The sequence below is a fragment of the Aptenodytes forsteri genome, unplaced genomic scaffold (genome assembly GCF_000699145.1).
Source record: "Aptenodytes forsteri isolate BGI_AS27 unplaced genomic scaffold, ASM69914v1 Scaffold10, whole genome shotgun sequence".
Lineage (NCBI taxonomy): Eukaryota > Metazoa > Chordata > Aves > Sphenisciformes > Spheniscidae > Aptenodytes > Aptenodytes forsteri.
The window spans coordinates 779,138-803,789 of record NW_008794117.1 but is presented as its reverse complement, the minus strand read 5'-3'; the positions used below and the strand labels follow the sequence as shown (position 1 = coordinate 803,789).

General features: G+C 38.6%; 1 protein-coding gene across 1 annotated transcript in view; it reads left to right on the top strand.

Annotated features, from left to right (window-relative positions):
* The window catches only part of KIF26B (kinesin family member 26B), a 215,068-nt gene that overhangs the window by 14,823 nt on the left and 175,593 nt on the right, over positions 1-24,652 (top strand). The window contains exon 3 of the mRNA XM_009276296.2: positions 14,403-14,569. Within this exon, the coding sequence (XP_009274571.1) occupies positions 14,403-14,569 (167 nt within the window). The remainder of the gene's footprint in view (positions 1-14,402; positions 14,570-24,652) is intronic.

The window sequence follows — 24,652 nt, the reverse complement described above, 5'->3', positions numbered from 1 at the left end:
AAAGTGTATATTCGTTGTTTGTGTTTTTTTTTTTTTTTTAAAAAAAAAAAAAGCAGAAAAAATAAGTAGAGAAGGCCCATTTGAAGGTTATTTACGCTGACTTTTATGAGGAAGAAATAAATGTAGCTATAAGTCTTGACTGTATACTTTCAGACAATTTTCTTAAGCTGATATTCTCTCTTCACCTTCTGGCTTTTGACTGTTAAGATCTTTCAAGTTTTCCAAGTACTTTGTTTTGTTGTTCTCTCCTGTCTCTTAGGCTGCCAATAGGAAAAGTGATCAGGGTATGTAAAGGAACAAGAGTAAAAATTAGGAAATAATAAGCCTACAAGGAGGCAGAAATTAAGAAAATGACAAGGGCCTTAGGTGATTCACAAAGTACAGGTCTACTTGAGATTAATGTACTACAGAGGCAGGCAAGAATTTATAACAAAAACTGGAAGAACATGCTGTGTATGTACTGTGAACAAATTTTGCTTTGAAAATATACACAAAGTGTACCTATCAGTAAAGAGTAAGTAATTGGCAGTATTTACTGTGTGCACTGCATTCCAAAGTTAAACACATTAGGTAGTAAGATGTGTAAGACTTTGCATATGACTGTAATTTATTTGTCTTTTACAGCCCTTCTCCTAGACAGGAAATAGCTGATACAAGGTCATTAAAGCTGTATGGAGTCTACCCTTGGTTTGATCTAAGTTCTGTTTTACTGGAAAATAATCCTTGATCAATCAAGTGTTACTTATTTGTCCACCCAAAATTCTCATGATGTGGGTTATACTGATGGAATTTGAAAGAATATCCTCTTTTGAGGAAAGGTTGCCATCTGTTAATGCTGCAGGTTCTGGATCTTCAATTGTTCCCTCTCCTGCCTTTTCAGAAAGGGCTGTAGAGCACAGCCAGACTAGAGCCAGTGCTTCTTCTGCTCTGTTATTCACTTTTCAGAACTGTGCAATTTTGAAAATATGCATGTCTGTAGTTCATATCTTCCAAACTGATCACCGATTTTTTTTTTTTAATTCCATCTGAGAAAAGTAAGAGTTCTGTGTCTCAGTGTTGTCTAAAAAGAAGAGTCATGTAAAATCAGTGGTGAGGAGAAAATATTGTTCTTCATCTGACCTTATTTAGCTGGTCAGGAGAGATGGGGATTGGTATTAATTACTCAGTCTGCAAGTGAATGTGCACTAAATTCCAGCTGAGGATGGACAGTCAGCGTGCTTAAAGTTCTCAGTGTACAAGGGCCCTGAGGGGAAAAGTGGGAGTATGATCTTCATACTGTAAAGCTGTCATAGTGAAGATGGATTATGATGGTTCCTGCAGACCAAAATGCAGATTACATATAGTGGGGAAAGATCATTGTGTGCACTTGAATTAAATGCTAGGTCAGCTTCAGCTAATGTGATATCCATCTAGCTCCTGGAAAACCATGCTCAGCTTGGATCCCTTCTAGACTTGCAGATTGAAAATGGCCAACAATTTGGATTGAAAACGTGACAGAAGTTGCAGCAAATGAGATGATACAAAACCACATTTAGCTTGGAAAATAGAAGGAGACTAGGACTATATGTAAAAAGCTGAGAATATGTTTAGCGCTGTGCAAGAAATATCCATCCCATTCAGCAGAATACCATAGCAAGTGCATAGCCTGATGCTCACAAGCTGAACTCTTTGCTGTGCCATTGAAAGGTGACCAGAACACAGAGAGGCCCAGTTCCTAACGGTATGCACCAACAGAGCTTAATTTGGTGTTCAGCTGAAGATCTGCTCCTCCTCTTTGCTTTCATTAGCTGTGAGGGCAGTAAATCTAGAGCAAACAGAAGACAACATAGCATAACTTGGCACCTTGTCAGCCTATCGAATTCACCGCAGGAAGTAGCCTCCAAGTCAAGCGCTTATAGCTGAGTGATTTTTATGACTGCTAATAACAGCTGTAGCTATGCAAACTAAGGTAATAAGGCAATCAAACCTTAAAGCATTCACCTTCAGGGCCAGGAAGGAACTGTTTCTGTCCAGCTAGTGGTCTCATTTGAAGGCTCTTCTGGCACCTTTTGAATTCTTTTCATGTATTCCTGTTAAAAATGATGGTTGTTGCCATCATAAAATAATTTTAAAACCTCAGCAGGACATTTTTATTGTTAACATGAAAGTAAGACAGGTGTTCGTGTATTGTGACAAAGATTAGAAAGACCAACCTTGTTAAATTTATAGAGAGGTCACTCCTGCTGATGCATAGGGAACTGTTTCTGTCCAGCTAGTGGTCTCATTTGAAGGCTCTTCTGGCACCTTTTGAATTCTTTTCATGTTTTCCTGTTAAAAATGATGGTTGTTGCCATCATAAAATAATTAAAACCTCAGCAGGACATTTTTATTGTTAACATGAAAGTAAGACAGGTGTTCGTGTATTGTGAAAAGATTAGAGACCAACCTTGTTAAATTTATAGAGAGGTCACTCCTGCTGATGCATAGCTTCTGCAGAACTGCCTGGTTTTTTTTTTTCCTGTAGCAACTGCATACTGACTCCTCTGGAAATTAGACAGTTTCATGGCAGCTGCCATTAGCACTGGTAACTGAAATTAGCTATTGCCACATCTCCATGTTGGTACCATGAAAGAAGGAACACCTGCAAGGGACTGTTAATAGTAGGGACAGAAAAGGGGAAGGCAGCTACACAAAGCCAAAGGGCAATGCAATTCAGCATGACTGTTACATTGTGAGATGGTGGATTAGGCCATGGTTTGTGCAATTCACTGCAAAGGTGGAAGTTTTCAGCATGGAAGTTGAGGCTAAATGCTGTTTCCCTGTGGCAAAAGAGGAACATGATATTGTTATGCTTTTTGACTTGAGGTTGGCTGGTGTCGAGGTCTTGCAAGGCATTTGCATTGATAGGGTATGCTGTTGACTTCTGAAGAATGTATCAACATCTCTGCTTGTGGGAGTGAAATAAGATAATTTCCTAGGCAAGTGCAAGGCTCACAGTTCTGAGCCTTTTTGAGCTGGAATTCAGCTCCCTAAAAGTGCCTTTCTTGGAACACCACTCTGGTACTTCTCTTGTTTTCACTTCTGCACATCTTCAGTGCATTTTTGGACCAAGTAATAGCCAATCCCCCGTGTTCACGTTTAGCCCCACTGAACTCTTCTGAACATGCGGTGTAACTTTTGAGCAGATCTGCATTCAGCCTTGCATAATGGCTCCTATTTTGGCTATCCTAGCCTAATCTAAGTGTTAGGACTCGGACACATGATCAGCTTGATAACTTCTTAGCAAGCTTACTAATACATGGTAACTGTGAATGCATGTTCATAGTTCACAGCAAATTCAAGATAATTTGACTTGGTTTCTTTGACTTAGCTCTAGAAAAGTGATTGTAAGATAAATCATTATTACCTTGCATTTGCCACAGGCTAAGTGTGTGCATGTGGACAACTGTTATGACTCAGCATAGCAACTTATTTCTGTGCCTGAGCCCTCATAACCTCATACAATGTCAGTTAGTCAGCATTCGGAAAGCAAACTGGCTCCTAGACAGCATTACAAACGATGAGTTGAAAGGTTCACCTGAATATGTTAAACTTCAGTGATATTAATTTCATTGTGAGCATTTAAGCTGATATCAACATTTTAAGAACTAAATTTCATGCAGAAGATTGGGTACTTTGCAGTTCTAAATGCTTCCTATGGAATCGAGCCCAAACAGAGGAAGCAGAAAAGATGCTTTCTTCTTCAGGAATGAGACAAATTTCTCTTTTTAAGATGAGACCTTACTGGAATACAGGAAGATGTGTTGTAGCACTGGTTAAGCTAAACTGAAATGAAGGAAAGGGATGCATCAACTTAATGACTAGACACTAAGATCTGAACACAGTATTTATTTTTTAAAGCTTTCTTTGCTGCCTGCAGGTTTCAGTGGATTTTCAGAAGAGCTGAGAGTACTTGAGCCTTAGACCTGTCTTAAGAGATGCAAATTTAACAAAGCATTCAAATGTGCACCTTAAGTTTTATTCCACTAAAGGATGGATCAGGATATACAAGACTCTCCTCAGAGTCCTTTCAGATGATGAGTTGTTAATATTTCATTGAGGCAGCAAAAGAGAAAGCTGCGTAAGTAGTATTAACAATCATTGGTGTCAGAGGTTAACTTTTATTTAATCAGTTTTTAAAAATGTGCTTCTATGTGAAGGTGATTTAGGAAAGTGTATGGAAAAAGCTACTACAGAGTAATCTTCAAACTTAGAATATTTGATGAATTGAGAAAGATTTCTCACTCTCTCTCAACTTAAATTTCCCAGGCTTCTATATTGCTTGGTCCAAAATATGCCTGGCTTCTAAATGAGTTGGCTCTTCTCTGCAAGCAGCTCTTTTCTGTTTGCTCAAAAGTTCATGCCTCATGCAAGATTCAAGTCCTGTGGTTCCTCCCTTTATGAGGTACGTTAGTGATAGTCTTATGACCTAACACACAGAGAAAACAATTTGTATTATTGTGGTATCTGCCAGCACTAATATAATTAAACCTTTGGCAGCAGTTTATAGAAAAGCTAATATTCATAATTTCTTTCTGATGGGGAAGCCACTGGAATGGTACCAGTTTCTAAAAAGATGCAAAGCATTTGCTAGATCCCTGGGGGTCAAACCCATGCACCTTTCCACAAGCAGCTGGGTAAGAGACCTGTCAGATGTGTACTGATCTTACCCCCCAAAAAGGTCAGATCTTGAGGTGATTATGTGTGTGGGCTGAATTTGCGTTATGCCACATTCTTACGCAATAATCATTGCAGGAATCTCTCAGCCTGTCAGATTTTTTTTCATACTGGAAATGAAGTAGTTCTTTCTCTGTCTCCTCGTGTTTTCATGGTAGAACTTGATCATATGTCTTTTAAATAAAGACTAATGATCCGGCTCATACACCTATGTGTGGAAAAACTAGTGGTGTTTTTTATTGCTTACTCTCTTGCTCTAGCTATAGAAAGAGGTTGCTTTCTGGGTCAATAATGCTATTTAAGTTAAGCCCACATGCTGACACACTCCGGTAGCTTCTAGAGCTGTTCTTGTCAACTGGCAAGTGAAAGGTCAATGGCTTACAGATTGCTGTTTGTGATAGGGAAACAGCTACAGTAAGATTTGAACTTCTTATTATGTCTTGATGTTGCTGGCAGGTTAGTAACTGATCAGAGAAATGAAAGTTTGTTTTCATAACAAATGTTTTACTTCTGCACACAGTGAACTAGAGAGACTTGTGCTGCAGCTTCAAAAGTACAGTCACTTCATTTAGCTGCTGCCCCGTGTGTACAGACAGGCAGAAGTCAGATATGCTCATCTTTCGTAGTCCGCACCCACTCTTCATTGCTGCACTAGTTGTTTTAGCACAATTAGCCTGGCCACTGAGGTCTTAAAAGGTAGCTGATGCAGCAAGGGATTAGTGTGGTTGCTGAATCTGGATGTATGAAATCAACTTTAAGTGAGCCACACAAAAGAAAGGCCTTTTCTCTTGTAAAAATGTTACTAATATGATAGCAAATAAAAGTCATAGTAGAAAAAGATCCAATTAATTTCCAGCTGCACAGCTTTAAAATGCAGCAGCAGGATATACAGGTAATTAAGAGAATCAACAACTTTACTGAAGTAGATTTAAAAAAAAATTCTGAAAGCTAGAGGCAGCCTCAGCTTTCCCACAGATTGCCATGTTATTGTTGTCTTATTGACAAGAAAGGAAGCAGTTTTATTGTGTTGCTGCACAGTATCTTTTTGCATTGCCGAAATGCCTAGAGACACAAAATTGAGACCAGAACCTCTCTTTGCCAGCTGCTGTTCCTATTTTTCATTTGCAGAGTAACTATGGGAATATGCCAGCTGGGAAACCTTACATTGCTGTTCTGTCCACAGAGACTTGGCTGGTGGAGCTTCATGAATGAGAGGCATATTTGGGTCTAGCTGATGGTGCTTTACTGCTTTACTCACAAGGAATAGCTCACAGCATTGCAGGGGTCTGCCTGTGGGGAGTTTGCTTCACTGGGGGAGCTCTTGGGTATGGAGGGTGAGCAGACTTGCACCCCAGGGCAGCTGTCCTGCCTGTGGCATCCTTGGGGAGGAATAGGAGAGGCTGGCATGACCCTGAATGGACGTCAGAAAACATCGAGGGTATTGAGGAAGGTGAGTTATGATAGCTATTGTGTTTTTGTAACAAGGTAGGGGGCTTACCTTTCAGAAAATAGTTTGATAATGAAGTAGTATCCAATAAATAAAATTTGCAGGCTATGTCACTCAGGCTAAAGGAGCGCTGCAGACTACAGTCTACAACTTCTATACGGTAAGTTCACTCTAGGTAGATATTTGCTGTCCTGAATGCTTCAGATCATGTAATTTCCGCTCCTCTAATATTTCCCCCCCCTCTTCGTTTGCCTTTCTGCTTAATAAATATATCAGTACAAAATGAGTGAGCAAGAACCAGGCTTGGTCAATACTATTTCAGACTCAATATACCGATTCCTTTTGATGTAGCTAGAGTACTAACTATTCCTTCCATGGATTACTTAGTTCAGGAGGGCGTTGGCAAACTGAGCGAAGTAAATTCATTGTTAAGCCAGATCAAAATGAGTCTATATCCTTCACGTCTCGGTGGTGGAGGTTGCTTGGGAATATGCATCAGCTTACATTTACCAAGTTACGGTCTGTATGGGAATTTGCTGATCAAGCAAATGAACCATTGTTACAGGCTTAATAGAACAGATTTCCTGTTTTATAATAAAGCTTTCATTATTGCCAATGCAATTCTTATTTGGTGGTGTTTTTGAGGAGAGTGTGCTCAAGAAGTAACTCTCAGATTTTCTGGCAGTACTGTTGCTCTGTATGTTTTTGATTTTTTGTTTGTTTGTTTTGCTTTGCTTTTCGGTTCAAAAGCTAAGGCAAGAATGTGCACAGAGTGAATAGGTGAAAGTAAGAGGGAGACACTACTGAGAAAATAGTGTCATTTACAATAGAAAATACAGCATAAATAAATTTCAAAAATGCTATTTCATAAAGGCAGAACTCTTAGGAGGAAGAATCAGAGGAAAATGTCTTACAGTAGAGAAATCCATCATTATTTGGATGTCTGATCAGCTGTTGGATCAGCTTCTAAATAGCTGATCTTAAGACATTAAGTGATTTGTTGTAAAATATTTCATTTAATGGTATGGGCTCTTGATTGTGAGATGGAACTAACAGTATCATAGCAGTTTTGATGCGCCCATGTCTGCGCAAACTGGGATTTCATCTGTGCTGAGGATTGTACTGGATCAGTGTTAAATAGCTATCTTGTTTATAGAGGGACATGGGATGTGGCTGCAACAGTCAAAGGTCATCTTTCTTTTCGACAGTAGGAAGCCAGAGGTTGTAATTAAACGCTAGGTGCTGTCATGGTAACTAAATAATGTTTAAGTGAAAGTAGTTTATGCTAAATACAGTTTGACTCTTCCTTGTTAAATGCAAAACATAATCAGCATTCTTGCCATCCCAGTGGTTATCCCTTTGAAAAACCTCACTCTTTCTAAAGGTGCACTGTTTTTTGTTTCAGTACAAAATCTGTGCCACTATGGTGGCCCCTTCTACTAGATCAATATTTCAGATTTCGTGTGCAGATTTGAATAAAGCAGGAGCAAAGCATGCCCAAGGACCCTCCCTAGAGTTTCAGCATTCGCAATGAATGGTGAGTTGCCTTTGCTAAGCAGTATTCAGTATGTCTACATCCAAGAAAGAGACTGAATGCAGCAGACATTATGCATGTCCTTTTTCAGCCTGTTCCTCACAGAACACATTCTTTTGACAGGAAAGGACTATCAGGAATTGCTGTCTTGCTCTTGCTCACACAGTGTCTGTATCAGTGGTTGCATTGATCTCAAGCCATAGCAGTTTAGTATTCTGCTCTGAGAGAAAAAGGTCATAATCAAATGGCAAGATGCTGTAAGACTATGCCAGTGCCCTTAACTACAAGAACTTGCTACCATTCCAAAATTATTTCTTCTAAAGGTGGATTTTGTCATGAATAATTCCTTAAATGTCACTTCTGTTGTAGTGACTGATTTGTGACAGATGCGGAATATGTCCTTGGTACTCTGTGGTATATTAAAGATGTCTGACTTAGCAAATCCTCACCACTTTCAAGTTGCTCTGATTGAATGGTGTAATTGTTCCTTTTTGCCCTGTGAAGGATGCGTTAAAATTAATTTGATAGTTGTGTGGGCAGCACAAGATTCCTCTTTCCCTCTGCCCCCAAAACCCTACTTCAGTTTACTGGCAGCTCAGTAAACTCTCTACCAGATTTACCTCAAAACATTTGAAGCTGTATTTAACAATGACATTTGAAACGGACTCTTAAGTATTTCCCTTTCCTATTTTCACATGCTAACCTCTCCCAACAACACTCTAAAATTATGAAAATGAAACATAGTAAATGTCAAATTATCCACATTCTCTTTTTCTTTTTGGCACTCAGCACAGTGGATCCCAGCTGTCACCTTGTCCTTTGAATGCTACTGTAGATAAATTTCTGCTGCACCTTTTTGTTACTGCACAGAACTTAGTGCATAACTTGCATGTTAGGCAAAAGGGATGAAGTCAGTATTTCCAGAGGGCCTCAGATAAAATAGCCAAATTGTAGGAAGAGGACCTAATATTATTGATACATTATCTTGTTGAGAGATGCCTTCTCTAGGTGAAGTAAGACTTTGATATTCTTTTCATTAAACTCTCTTCTGCTGAAGAAACTCAAGAAGTGTCAGCTCCTGCTCCGTTTGTTTTCTGATGCTGCTTCGTATAGGCAAGTTACTGTAATTCCTCTGAATTTGTAGGGGCTGGCAAAGGCCGTGGCTTACTGAAGACTCAAGATTTTTATCTTGTTCTGCAATCCACCATACTGTCACATCAGACAGTTAACTCTTATACACTAAAGAAAGTGGAAGAATTCTTTGAGTTTTCCAAAATAATTTGTAAATTAGAGTTCTTGCCTCAACTTGTAAGAATTGGTAGGAGTAGGTCAAGCCCAGGAAAAATAGGGTCGCTTAGTTTTCGGGAAAGTTTTGGTACTCTATACATGTGTCAGAAGAAAGGCACCTGTGAATGATATACTGTGAGATGCCTCTCCCAGTGCTTGTTTCATCACTCCCATAGACCAGAAACTAGGCTTCTTGAGCCAAACAGGAAGAACAACTTTATCTTGTTACGACTGAGAGTAAACTCTGATGAGCCAAAAGGAGTTGGACAGAAGGTAAAAAAAAAAGGTAACCCCCCTCCCAAAAAACTTTAGAAGAGCCAGAACATAATGAAAAACTTGAAATTACGCTGCTAAGCTTGTGTTCTAAGCAGGTGTATAAGAATTTATGATGTTTTTGGTGTGCTAAAGCTTTGAGAGAGGTATCCTTTAGAGCTTCCCTCAACTCATCTTTTAAAGAAGGGTCTTTCAGAAGAAGCTTTTTCTTGGTTAATGTAGACATTTGCTGTCTAAAATAAGTCAGGAAGTAATTTAGTCAGTATTTATTGGGCAGAAAATTCAGTGCTGCTCTGAATCAAGAGTAGACTGCCAAAGAAGTCATTCATGAGTGTTTGTGTTTATGAAAGAGCGCTTTCTACCTTCAGTTTCTTGTTGCTAGTGAGCTTCTCTACTGAGATTAGGATCTCTGGACACTGAGGATTGCTTTATGAATTTGGACACAGATTTGTATCTTGAATTTGGCTTCAGACATGGATACATTTCATATGTATCTGTGCATCCAGTTCATTCGTCAGTCATTGATGTTACCTAGATTTTGGGGATGTTCCGGAATGCTTCACTACCTCCAGAGCAAAGGATGTTTCACATTGTTCATAAATGCTAACTTCCATTTGTACAGTAACTTCAGTTAGGAGTCCTCAGTTAGGAGCTTTAGAAACATTAATGAGCTTGGCTGTAAAGTGCCCTTACGTAAATATAATTAACCTCATACTGCATGATGGCAAGTCTTATGCACACAGTGACTCTTTAATTGGAATAGGAAGAGAATCTAGCCTGGCTGACACCTGTGGTTCAATTGCAGAGCCATCTTTTTCCTATGAAGTAGAGAATTTAAATCATGACTTATCTCCAGCTCTTGCTGTATACTGTCGGAAAGCAGTGAAAGAGGAGGTTAATGGATGCCTTGCTTTTATGAGACAGGAGGAAAAAATGGGGCCTTGGGAGGGACATCTGTCTTGTTCCATGTGCGCTTAAAAGGTTTTTATTGAGGCATGAAAGGTTGCGGTGTTCCATGCTTTGTCTTTTTGTTGCTTATCCAGGCAGTGATGTGCTGCCAACAATTCAATAAAGGAATTTCTCAAAATATATCCTATTAACCAATCTTAAAGCTCATGTATATGGTATGTGGGTACTCACAGAAGAGAAGAGAAAGAAAATGGAGGAATCTATTCTTCTTTTCCCCATTAAATCCAGAAAAAGTAGCTAGTGAGAGACACGGTGACACTGAAGAGGCAGATTTACATGAACTGTACTTGCCAGGCATACATGATTGGGGGGTGGGAAGGGGGGTGGGAAGGCAAAAAAAAAAAAAAAAAAAAAAAAAAAAAAAAAAAAAAAAAAAAAAAAAAAAAAAAAAAAAAAAAAAAAAAAAAAAAAAAAAAAAAAAAAAAAAAAAAAAAAAAAAAAAAAAAAAAAAAAAAAAAAAAAAAAAAAAAAAAAAAAAAAAAAAAAAAAAAAAAAAAAAAAAAAAAAAAAAAAAAAAAAAAAAAAAAAAAAAAAAAAAAAAAAAAAAAAAAAAAAAAAAAAAAAAAAAAAAAAAAAAAAAAAAAAAAAAAAAAAAAAAAAAAAAAAAAAGCCCGAGTTTGTTAATGTTCACAGCGTGATTTTTCAACTATGTCTTTTGAACTGGGATGGGGAAAAAAAGAAATTCTCTAAGAGCTTTGGAAATGACTGTTCTATGAGTATTTTTCCTTAAATGCTTGATATGTCCTGGGTGCATTTACTCGAGTTGGTGTATGTGTGAAATTCAGCGAGCAATGTCAGAGGAGAGAGGGATAATTTGGCACTGTGACTGGAGAACAAAGTAAATGAGATGGTAAGATTACCTCCAAAGCCCACTCTTCAGTTTGGTATAATAGTTTAAATGATTTCTGCGCTCTCAAATCTATGAGGCAAAAGAAAGAAATGCAATAGAACTGACTCGAAGTGAGTAGTTTCTGGATATATTAATTATCTGGACTTTTTTCTGCCCACTACTTTATGTATATGTATTGAACTCTGGGAATAAATGAGGATTTATTAGTAAAATATTGCGGGCATGTGTCTAGGTGTCTAGTGAGGTACTCAGCCTGTGGATTGACCCAGATGTACAAATTTATGCAGTATAAGCAATACTCTGATAAGTACTGGACACAAAAAAGGCTCCAAGCCTGGCCCAGAATTTGGCATAGCACTGTCTTTGCTCTTCATCTCCGCTGGCTGCATGACCAAAGGGACAATTCCATAATTAAATACCAAGTTCTAGTTTGTTATTCTGTTCTTGCTTTGATATAAGGAAAAGATAGCAACAGAGTGACTTGAGGAACAAGTTCAAGCAAAACTTGATGTTCTGCTTGAGGTTGAGTGTTGCAGTATCTCAAGGTACTTTGTGGGCTTTGACCTGTATAAAATCAAGTGGTGTTGCAGGCTTCCCAGATAAGGAACAGTAGAATGTTTGAAATTCAGGGAAATATTTCAGCTTTCATTGCTTCTGGAGACATTCCACTGTTGAAAAATCCCACTTTGGCAGACAAAGTAAGCAAGTGCTAAAACTGGAAACCATTCCTGGACTGTGGCTTAAGCCAGTTCTTATATTGTCTTAATTTGTCTATGTCTTGTGTTAGGTAAAATAAAGTATGTTTCCGTTTTGGTATTCTTGTAATACACTGTCAACTAAAAAGTGCCCCTGCTGAGGCAAGCAGTAAATCAATGGAGCTCAAGGACAGACAGTATGTGCATTTGAGAGTTTAGTTCTGAGAGGGCTCATGCTGAGAAATGGATTTTTGCCCAGGAAGTGTGCCAGCGTGGGTAAGGAAACCAGGCAGTGGTGCTGGACCCTTAGGACCAAGAAGGTGCTCAACAAGCCCAGCATGCCCCATTATGAGTGTCCATCCAGGGCAGCTTTGGGACGGCTCTCTGACATGGCTGTTTAAACTGGAATGCTGCTTTTCACAGATAATACATCAATATCAATGTCAACAGTAGCTTCCTGTTTTCTGCAACAAAGCAAGCTGTGTGAATGAACAGGAAGGAGAGCTGCTGCCTCTCCAGCAAGCTCTGGTGGTCAGTACCATGCAGATGTTTTGCAGCTTGCAGTTTGAGCAGCTGACCATCCCTGTAGTACTTGGACTGTTGTGTAGGACACATGATAAAATAGCAGTAGCACTGAAGAGCCTACTTTTATATAAAACAATCCCATTCTGCATTTGTCCATAGTATATGCAATTCCTAAAATGAATATTACTTACCTCTCTTCTCTCTCTGTCCTATGGTTATGAATTCATATGGTATATGAACTGGATGGACTAAGATGAGGTTAGGTTTATAAATGTACTCTGCTCCGAAGGGAGAGCTTTTTAAATCTGTCTGCTTAGCAGTTCCCAACATGGTAGATGATGAAATTGGTTTCAGGATAATTTGAGGGGATATGGCAGAATCTTGTGCTAGTTCACTGCAAATATAAGTATCTGAGTTAGCAAAAATTATGGAAAACTTGAGGAGATTATTGTTTAGTGAATTCAAGTGTATTGGATGCCCCAAGTGGACATACATAGCTTAGCAGAACACTGAAGAACAAATGTCTGTTTACCTGCACGCTGGAAATGTAGGGAGGTATCCTGGCAGCCAGCCTAAATTCTTGTGTTTTAACAGTAGTATGAGATGATTTAAGTCCAAGATTTCAGCTATAGCCATTGAGAGCACTGCTCATTCAATATAGTGCATCAGTAAATTAGAAAGGCTCAGTGTGTGACTAACATGATAGGGGCACTTTCAGCAATTTTACTGGTTCCTCATAAAATAGTGGCTAGTTCAGCATTCCTGTTCTTGAAGTATTACAGTTGATTGGCCTAAAAAATATGTAAAATAGGGATAAACTCTTAGGTTATCTTCTTAGCCATAGTAGAATGGGTAACAATTCTCTACAGAAGAAACAGAAGTGGCTTGATAGTTGGTCTAAAAAATATTGCCGTATCACGCCTTTTCCCCTCTCAAATACAAATCACAGTTCTTCAACTTAGCCTTTAATAACTGAAATGTTTAACAGCTGAAATAAAGCAAGCCTAAGTGGAAAAAGAGCTACAGGATGATCTGAAGTACTTTTCTTGATGTGCCTCACAAAGATGTTCTGTTGTTACTGTGGTGATAAGGATAGGCATGAGAACTGAAATTGAACAGGTGAGAGACTGGTTCTTGCAAACTTTTTGCCGGGGGAAGGAAGCAATGCCTTGGACGATTGCTAGCAGTAATTTGGGAGGGTTCTTTTCAGGCATATGTTGCAATTTTGTGACATGCATTGGTGAACAAAAGCCATTTGTGGTTGAAATGAGGGAAGGAGGAAAGGGAAGTTGTTAAGAATTGCATGAAGTACAATAGATGACATCACACCATTGTAAATTAATGCAGAAGTAATAGTCAAGAAACTGAAATCAAAGTTTTGAGGGGGTGCTTCAATAGGGCTGACCCAGCTTTCTCTGAAGTCAATAAAGATCTTTCAGTTAATTTGAGGAGAGCTAGGTCAAGTCTGGTTGAACTCCATTTCTTTTCTCAGGCAATGAAAGGCTGAAATGAGGCTTCCTAACAGGGGGAAAAATGTTAAATGGGCCATCAGAAGAATGAAATCATGGGATGTTTAAAACCTTTTAAGAAAGCCAATGAAAGTGAGCGGTAATGATCCCAATTTTCCAGAGAGGTGATAAATGCTCTAGGATCCCAAGGGACTCCTTCCTGTGCTGCGTGCTGGCTTTTCTGGAGAAAGGTCAACAAAAATACTTAATACACTAGTGCTGTGTTATTTTACAAAGTCAAACAAATGTATTTTTTTTCTGAAGTAAAATATAAATATCTTACACATATCTAAGCTGTCTCTCTTGTACCCTAAGGTAAAACCGAGCAAGGATTATGGCTTACTCTTTCTTTTCCATATGGATGGAAAGCCATAGACATTATTGACATTTCTAGTGACAGGATGAATTTATCCCATTAGTTTTAATGCAGACAAGGTTAGAGCTGAGCCAAAGTACTGTAGATTAGCATGACAGAAGCAATAAACTTGTTCACAGAGCAGCAAAGATGTAGTGAATGAAATGCCTCTTACTCCATCTGCAACCCAGAGGCACTTCTGGATGAGGAGGGGTCAGCTAGCGAGCTTTAGCTGATGACACTTTCGTTTTTTTCTGTCTTCAGATATCTCAGCTTATGACAGAGACTAGTCGAGAGGGCCTGACTGAAGCAGCATTGAACCACTACAATGCAGATAAACCCTCCTTGTACAGCTTCCCTGCTTCCCAGAGCACATATGTTGCCAGTGAAGTATCCACAGGCACCTCGGTGGCAGCATCATTTTTTGCCAGGTAAGAGAGATTTCTCAGATTTTCCTTCTCTGGAAACGTAATTTCTTTCAAAGATTATTCTGTAGTGAAGAAGTGGGGTTGACAGACTATAGCACACATGTCGAAACGTGGCTGTAGATACAGATCTATCACAAGCTTGCTGAATTACCATGAAAATGTTATTTAATCCCACCTGTATGCATTTGTCTGTAAGATGGGGATGATACTTCTACCCTCTTCTGTAAAATATCTCTTTAACTCTTGATTTGGGTTAAAATGTGATTGCGCTCCCAGAATAGTACCTGATTTAGTGACATTTTTAGAGGGATGTATCCCTGAATGAGAAGGACCCATCTAAGTAATTTTCTGAGATAGGCAATTAATTGTAGAGCTAACTGGAGGTGCATAGTTCTGTTTGGCGGGCAACCTTCAGGCTTCTTTATGGAATTTTACTTGTATCTAGGGAAATTATCAAGATTTCCACTTTCAGACTGAAAAGTTAAGGTTTCTGATTTCAGTTTCTGTCCCTGGCATGCTGTTGAATTGACCTGAGGGTCTAAACTCAGCCTCGGAACACCGTTTCTGTTGAATATTCAGCCAATGTTTCAAAAAAATCTTGGTGAGATAAAGTTTCATTAAAAAATCTTACGGCTATCTTTATTAATTTGTTAGTAAAAATGGTTTGTTAAATGGCATAGCAGCTAATAAGTGAAATATCCATTATCAACAATGGAAATATTTTTCTGTGCAGAAATATGGTCTTTGCAGAACATAAGGATTCTAGTGGGGTAAAACGATTATGTAACTGAAGAAATTTAAATAATCCTTGTCTTTTAATGCTTTTCAATAATTAGAAGATTGACTTGGGAAGAGTTGCGGAAGTAATGAAATAACAAGAGAATAAGCTATTTTTACAGCACTTCCAATCCAATCTAGTGAGAGATCTGAATTTCAAAACATGGAGTGAACTTTTGAGTGAACGTCTTGGGCATATTCAGATTACCTTCCTACCCTTTAGAGAGCCAACTATTAGTAATTCCACGTGATTCTATTTTATTTTAAAAGTAAATGGAAAACTTATGAAGTTGTTGGACTCTGTAAATCTGGAAAGAAGATTTTCCTCTCCTATTTTTCCTCACAAACATGAGGACTGCATATGTTCAATCAGTGTCACACAATAAGTGAATCGTGTAAGAGGATAAAGGGTAGCATTTTAGAAGACCTAGTGAACATTGTTTGGGGCAGCTCTGCCATTTTTTCTTTACAGATGTGATGCTGCAATAGCAAATGTGAATGATGACAGTGGCCTTGATTTGCTGCCCTTTTCTGTTTAACTGCAGGCAGTTTAAATTAAAATTGCTGAATGTACTCATATGATAATATCTAACCAGAGTGCAGATTTGGATTAGCACATATTTTAGCTTGAATTGATTTATGAAGATGGCTTAACTCATTTGTTCTTCATTGTTTTACTGTTTTATGCTGAGAAAATTCATTTGCTCTTAACATACTCTGCTGAAATGTAGGAAACAAATTAAATTTACTCAAAATCCCTGGTGTAAATCACAGCATTTTAAGTAGAACTCTGTTAGTTTCTAGCTGATGGTGTGAATTCTTGGGTATGCTTGGCCCAACAGAGATCTCCTGTTTAGGCTGTTTATTTTTAAACTGTACTTAGCAATACAAAAACGCCTGGTTTAGTTCGGGGTATTGCATAATTAGATTAATATCACTTACATAAGTCAGTTTTGTTCTGGACTTCAAGTTATATCACCTGCTGACAGTTCAAGCAGCAAATCCAAGTCCATTGTTCACTGCTTGACCTTTTAAGAAGAAAATCCACAACTTGTTTTCAAAATGTGGCGCGCTCATTAATTTTTGTTTTGCATCTGTGTATTTGCATTTTGTAAAGTTGGGGTAAGAAGCATAAGAACCCACATATATGTGTATTATAAAATACGAAGTAGAAGGCAGTGGTTGTCAAACTCATTAACATGGCGTGCTGTTTACAATGAAACAGTCATTCGTACCAGGCATATGAATTCTAAACTTTGGTTTTTCTGATTGTAAGTGACACATGGAGTCGTGACTACCATCTGTGCCTGGGTTTTTTGAATGTGCGTCACATACGATGTTTTCATGGTCAGTAAGAAATTATTACACAGCCAGGGAAATTTGCTAATGTGAAGCTGAAGTTGGAAGTAGAAGAGTAGAAAATACTCTTTTGAAATCTGAATAATGTCCCACAGTATTTCACTTGAAGTTCCCTAACAAGCAAAGCAAACCTCAGATGAGGCTCAGATATAAAAGTCATCCATCATCAGGAAAAAACCCCAATTAACTAAAATGCTACAGTATGGAGGAAATGTCAAGGCATCCATGGGAACTTTTGGTTGTAATTACTTGAGAAACATCAGGAGTGGAATATACTGGGAGCTCATAATTCCTCTGTTCTCAGGCACTACTAATCCAACAATGATACTCACTTGACTGGCCTACAGCTGGCATTGAGCCATGGAGAAGTGTCTGAAGGCCACAGTGACTCTCAATCTTTTGAAAAGCCAGGAGACTTATCAGTTGTCTCAATACTTGACTGTTGTGTTTCATGATCTATAGCTGCCAGATTTCCAGGCCAGCTAGAAGGACTGCAACTTCTGTGAATTGTCATTTGTCGGGATATCGCCGCAAGAGAACTTATGATATGTCAGGATTCCCATGTGAATGTTTGGACAGTTTCCAATGTTTGTTCCTTTAAAAGTGCTCTGTTGGTAGGCTTATGAATATTAGACGATACAGGTATGAATAATGAATTTCTAATGGTGATTCTGACACAGAAACTGAATTCAATCGATTGCACTTTTACTGACAAGCATCAAATTTGCCTTTCTGTTCAGGGCTATCGCTCATTTTTGTCTCAGATATCCTCCAATCCATGCTAATTTAGCATCATCTTCCTTCTTACTAGTACACATTTGTGATGAAAATAACTCATTTAGTAAATGTGAAATAATGGTAAGATTCTTTACAGGAAAAGAGTCATTCACAGAGCATTTTAGGATTTTTACATGAGTTAACTTTTGCCTTCAGTTTGGATCTTTGTCAGAAGAAGCACTGCATTTTTGGGCCATCGCAGCCTAAGGTGCACTAGCCTCTTGCCTTGTGTCCTCCAAGCACAATGTAGGAGTGTGCCACCTCCAGTTTTGGGAGAAGTATATGCCGGTGCTGATGCTGCCAAAGAACTGAGGGAAGGACCTTCTGTTGCTTGTCTCCCTGGTGTCTCTGTGAAACTCTAGCAGGTCAAGGGGTGTTGTACTGAACCTTGTTCCTATCTATGCTCGTTTCTACATGGAGAAAATTTCTGGGACTCTGACTTCAGCTTTGGCCTGACTACTCCATAAATAAACCTGCCCTTCTGAATAAAACCTCTCTGTTGTGACTGAGCTGTAGAGTTTCAATAGTCTCTCAAAGGGTGATAGCACGGTGCAGGAACTAGAAGTCAAAACTTGGACCAGAGCCTTTCAGTTGTCCTTACAACACTTAAAGGTTTTTGGGATCTTGGTACTGTTCCTTGTTTGCCCTGTCACAGTAAGCTTGCTTTCGTGGAGAAGAAAAACTTTAATTGCATCAGGAGAAAGGAGAAACATAAAAGCCCATTTCAGTTTGGATCTCAAAAAAGGTAAAAATTTTTGAGAGGGAGATATTTTTAAATGGTAGTCTTGAAAGTTGTTCCCTATTGCTGGTCAGGAAGTGTAACAGTGTATCTTGAACAAAAGCCTGCCTCAGTCTGAAAGCAGATATAGTCATATTTGGATTAATTGAGCCTAATGGGAATATAGATAATCTTGAAAGTAGCCTGAAAAATCTGTTCTAGGGATCATTTTCCATGTATTTATACATCTTAAACGCTAAGCGGGGCCACACAATGCTACTGTTGTAGATGTAGCAAGGCACATTTTTCAAATGAAATGCAGAAATGTCCAGATTTTTAAAAAACTTCTTATTTTGAGACAAAATAAGAATAGAAAACCTTAGCTTCATGTATAACTGACATATAGCTACTCAGCATGGGATAAGCTCTAGTTACAGTTACCTCCATTCTTGGAAAAACTGCTGGTGACCCTTTCCACGCTCATTCCCCATCCCTCTGTGGTTTGGCAGTTGGGGGAGGAGGAGGTGAGGCAGTGCCTTACTGCCAAGGGGTATTGTGAATGTTATGTTCAAAACGATGCTGAACGCTCCACAGATTTCCCTTCCGCTCCTGAGAATCCTTTTTGAATCTTTTAAAAAATTCTGGCACATATTGCATGAACTACAAAGCTTATATGAGGATACTATTGGTGGGACCCTCTTGTTAAAGGTGCTGTCCTGTTTTGATGACTTAGCACTCCAGACACCCCAGAATCTCATGCTTTGCTGTTTTTTGCCCACATGTGATAAACTAGCAGCTTATCACACAACTTTTGATGTTTGCTGTTTTTTCCTTATAGTTGCAATATTATGTGACTTTTGTTGAAACTTAAAGTAAGGAGCTAGTCTGCACAATCTTTCTGCTTATGGGGAAAATTTTTAAAGCCCAAAGGCTAGAGTCCAGGAACACAAGGGCTTTTCCTTAAAGACTGTGTATTGTTTTAAATTAATCATACCATTTTAAGGTCCTGGCTTGAATTTTTCAGAGATCTGGGGGAAGTTCACAAAAATGAACTTTTCCTGGTATTGCAACAGAGGGTTTGTCGGAACATGCGCAGCAAAACCAGGTAAGAAACAGAGGCAGCAGCTAGTAGAGAAGGAAATGGGTTGGAGTGGGTATTCCTGTACCACAGAGTCCAGCTTTGGCTTGGGAAGCTCCACAGGAGAAACATTTGATTTGTGTCAGTAGTCCGGCTGTAACTGGTGTAGCTGAAGTGTTACACTAGCAGATGTGGAGCCAGGTCAGGAATCTCTTCTTGATGCTCTAACTTGTGCAGGTGCACAGCAGGCTGCGTAGGCACACCCAGGATGTTGGTGCTGCCGAGGCCTGAGACACCTCTCAGGAAAGAGCCTGTGAACATTGTCAGAGGGTGAAAGCTGCTTGTCCCATGCTCTGTGCCTTGCTGAAGAAAGTTCTGTTGAAGTTTTGAATGTTTTTAAATGATCTGAACTGCAGATGACTCAGATGACGGTGTTTCTTCACGCTGAAGAGTGGTGTACCCAACTGCTCTTTCAAGCCATGCAGTGGTTCCCTGGTTTAGGCACTGCTTGAGAAGTCCTCGATGTCAAATAGTGGTGACCTCAACATCCCTAAGAGAAAATTATTTTCTGAGACTTGGAGAAAACATATTTTGGTTTCTTGCTGTCTAAACTATGCAGAACCTAACAGGATTTTCTTTCATTAGCTGAACAAACTAAATTTAACGATTAAATTGTGGTCAGTCTCTCAGACTATATATTAACTATATATTATGTTAACTATATAATATGAAGAACTATATATTAACAACTCTGATCAGAATTTCTACTCTTTTCCCTCATCTTCATCATACACTGCATAAGAAATACGTAAAAAGAAGAATGTTAAGATAAAAGATCCATAGACCGTCTTTCAGTAGGAATGCTGGCAGCAAGTTTTAAAACATCTGTAAATCATTTTCACAAATATTTCTACCTTCAAAGCCTGTCTTGGGGCTGACTAGTAGGGGAGACTTCAATCACAATGATCTCAGTCAACCTGAAAGACCATGAAACAAATATTTAAAATTGGCACCTAGGTTTGAGTGCACAACCTCAGCGGCTGATTTTTCGTACTTGCTCAACATCCTTCAGAAATTCAGGAGACCTATGTTCATAGTTACTGCTTTTCTGTGCTCCCCATTGCTAGGAGAGCCCTAACTAACAGACTGTTTCTACTTCCTGTTATTGGTGTTATTTCATGTGTATAAAGTAAATGCCAATCAAAATGGAATCTTAACTCTCCTGAAGCCAAAGAAGGCTGGCAGTCAGGGCATAAAGAATACTCTTTTTCTATGGTTCAGTGTAAACAAAATAAAAATGTCCTGGCAGGAAAGACTGTGTGAGCTACATGCAAGAATAGCCAGTGCCTACTAGTGGAGGCAATGATCTGATACGCAATAAAAAAACTAGGACTTAAGTGCCATATCTGGATGAGGGAAAGCAAAGGTATTTGAATGATCTCTAATTTTGCATGGTAGTTCTGTCTAGTTCCAGTGATGTTTTTTTTTTTTCAAAGCTGACACATTCCCCATGGCACTTTTGTTCGAATCAGTTCATATCTTTTGATGACAAAAAAGTTTTTAGCAACAAGATTCCAGACTAGGTCCATTTCTAACAGGAAGTGTGTAAGGTACATGTCTGAAACCATGGTGTTTGAATCTTTGGATACTTGCACGCTGCCATTATTTAACCAAAAACTTAAGAAAATGTATCCACTTTTAGACCTGGGTTGGAAATTTAGTTGTGATATGTTTAATTTGGCATTGGGCTGTAAACAGAAATAATTTGAACCTTTATGCTGATTAGATCCACTATATGTTGGCTGCAGATTAATAGCTTTCATTCACAGCTTAAAATACAGATAATGGACCTTGATTTTTAAACAGGATTTTGGGAGTGATCCATGGAGCTATAAAAAGAAATAAGCTAAAAGTACCCTTAGATTATCATAGAATACTGTACTTGCAGGGGCGTGCCATCTGCTTAGCCTCAGAGCATGTAACTGATAAAAAGGATGTAAATCCTGCTCATGTTCCTAGTATCAAAGTAATCCACTTCAGATGTACAGGGACGTTTACCTTAAGTTAACAAATATAGTTTTCTGGACTAAGCTTGTTTTAAAAATAATTATTCAGAACAATCTGAAGTAAAAGATTACTATCCAGGAACAATTTATTGACCACTGAACAGAGAAATTAAAATTCCAATCCACGAAAGGTATGTTACTTTGATGTTGTGTCTGTATTGAAATATGCTACACCTGCTCCTGTGCACTGCACAAGGCAAGTGGTTTCTGATCTGTGCTTGCCCCGCATACGGTGTGTTTTGTGTCGATGGTAATGGCAATTGCTGAATAATGTCGTTATTGAAGTGGTCATCAAGATTTGGAGTTTCTTGTGTAACTAGCCTTTCACAGTCTTAAGAAATCTTGATGATTTTCTAAGTAAAGTTCCCCTTTCTTCCCTTTTTCTTTGGAAAGTTTTGAGATATTATGTTGTTTCTCTGTGATGCAATCCCCAATTCCATCTTATGAATATCTGGTTCTCTAAAGCAAAGGACACATACCGTGAAAGTTTTTCTGCTTAAGAGATTATTTTAAAATGGATGTCTTGTCTCCTAAGCATAATTCATTACATTAATTGTTTCTAATATATATTGCCTGAAAACCAGAATCTTAAAGTTTTTCTGATTCCTGTAAGAATCTGTGGTGTTTAGTTACAACTTTTTGTTTCTGTAAATGACTGAGTGCTTTGCATCATTTTCACATTTACTTTATGTACACAAGATTGTGAACTTGCATCTAGAATTCATTTGCCCTATTAATTTTTATATGATCAGTTATGTTTAATTTTTAAAATTAAAAAATTATTCTGGGAATACAGTACACTTATATGTGCTTTTCCCTCCTTTTTTCTGTCTGCTTATTTTCTCAAGTACGACTCCATGAAAATTTATGGTAACCAGGGACTCCATTAGCTAGGAAGCAAACACTGTCCATCTCTCTCAGATCCTAGAGTCAATAACTGATTATATTACAATGAAAAGGGCCAGTAATGCAAACAGCTACTTAATCTACTTCATGCAATGTATATGCTTTGTAGAAGCTCTAAGTGTTACGTAGCCTCTGTCGAGGCAGAAGGAGGTAACCAAGACACTTCCTGTCTTCGGTAGTTAGCAATGGCTTTTGTCCGATGTTTCTGAGATGTTACCTTAGCTTAAAGTTTGCTTTCTCTGTTTGTACCTCACTGATTGCTGCTATTACAAATAAGAAGCTTTAGACCTGTAAATGACTGTGCTGGCCCCATTCTTGCTGCGACTCTCATGTCTTAGATTGTCTGTACTGATAAATGCTTTGCATTGCCAGGAAGAATATTGGATGCTGACGATATGGCACTGAGGCATTGATTATTACAGTGGTTTGCTAAGGAAGGAGGCAATTTTTCATGGATTTGTATTCCTAATTCTCCTGGGTGATTTCAAGCATTCAGTACAAAAATACCTAGGTGTATGGAAGCTGAACTGCTGCTGCTCTCCATACACTGTGCTAAAACAGAGGTAACTTCTACTTCTCGCCACATCTTGTGGTTTCCTGCTGATTTCAATAGATTGCAAAGGGCGAGGCTAACTAAGGATAGGTTTGGCCTTCTAATTTCTAAGAGGTACTTTTGCCAGAGTACTTGCTGCATGAGCACCTGCTCCCCGCTGATTTAGGAAAACTTAAAAGGAACTGAGGCTATTTCCTTCCCTCAGCACTGCCTTTCCCTGCACCTGACGTGTACATTGAGAAAAATTGCTAGCAGCATATGCAGTAATCCCTCAGCACCTGTTACCAAAGACTCCTGGTGTTTAATCTTGCCTTTTACTCTTAGGGCAGTGGAAATAAAAATGGTCAGCATTAATCTTCTGACTTCTAGTATAGTTGTGACTGCTAACTATAGTATAGGCAACCTCATGTTGATTTAGTGTTTTGCATATTTCTTGCTTCCTTTAAACCTTGACATAGAAGTTCTGATTTATAGTGTCTCTATCTTGGCTTGCAGAGAGAGAAAGATGAATTGATGTAGTTGCACTGTCTATAGCAGAAAATTATATGCACCACCAGTTGTTTTTTCCCTCTGTTTTTAACACCATCAAACTAACCACTCAGAGATCATAAATCCATAGTAACAAGGCTTTTTCCTAAACACCTGGAAGTTGAGAGTGGCAAACTTTTTATTCTGATTACTGCTTTCCTGTTACAAGAAGTGCTGTTACAGAGCTGCCCCAGCAGCCTTGAAATTCCAGCTGTGATTTACCCTGTCGGTAGAATTCTCCACTGCCTGCTCCAAGAGTCAGTGTTTTCTTAACCTTGAGAGCAATCTATTCAACTGCTGAATGGCTTTTCCTTATGATTACCAATGAATACAGACCATTTTAGTTTTCCTTGCTCATAGAATAAAAGCTCCAACAAGAAAATGGGTTGAAATGTTGAAGTATTTGTTTATTACCAAATAATTTAACGTTAAGTAGACAACTGCCGGTTGGGCTTGTATATGTGCATCCCTGTGACGTGTTTATAAAATATGATAAGACCACAGTACACCTGTATACGTGACTAGGTGGATTGTAGCAAATAGAGATTTAGAACCTCACCTCTTTGGTCAGCTGTAGATTGAACATGATGCCCATCTTACAGCTGCTGTCCATTGGCATATTTCAGTCAAGCTATTGGTTTGGTCTCTTCTGAGTAACTCGAGTTCAGGATTACATGCATGCGTTGCATGCAGGACGGGGCTCCAGAGCTTTCTACCACACATGTTGATTTGACACTACTAGTTGTCTTTCAGGAGACAGACCTGTTAAAGGAGAAAACGAGAAATGAATGTACACATTTAGGAAATAAGTAATTACAGGAACAGTGCAGCTAACAGAGACAATTTTCCCTGTGAATGCATTTCTTGAGACTTCATGACTTTGGGGTGTAGCTTTAGAGGTTTTCTTATGATTGGGGAATTCTAGAAGCTTTTTCCTCAAGTGTATTTTCTGTTGTTTAATAAAGAATTGGCAGCGATTTCTTCCGTCAAAGTGTTGACAGGGTCTGCCTCTTCTATTCAGCTGTCTGTTTTCAGGAAATCAATAGAGACTTAATTTCTTTAAGATCTCTATTCTTCTGGTTAAAATTGGTCAACAGATTCAAATGTCCTTTTAGGGTATAGTCAGAAAGATTCATGTAGATTGTATATTAGTCATCCTCATTTCTTTGAATAACCAGGCTAAAAACTACTGCTGATAACTAGTGAGGCAATCTTTGGTTTTATTATCCCAACAGTCATGGGAGAAAGGAACTAAGCTCGTTACTCTGTTGTGATGTCGTGGTTTAACCTCAGTCGGCAACTGAGCACCACACAGCCGCTCACT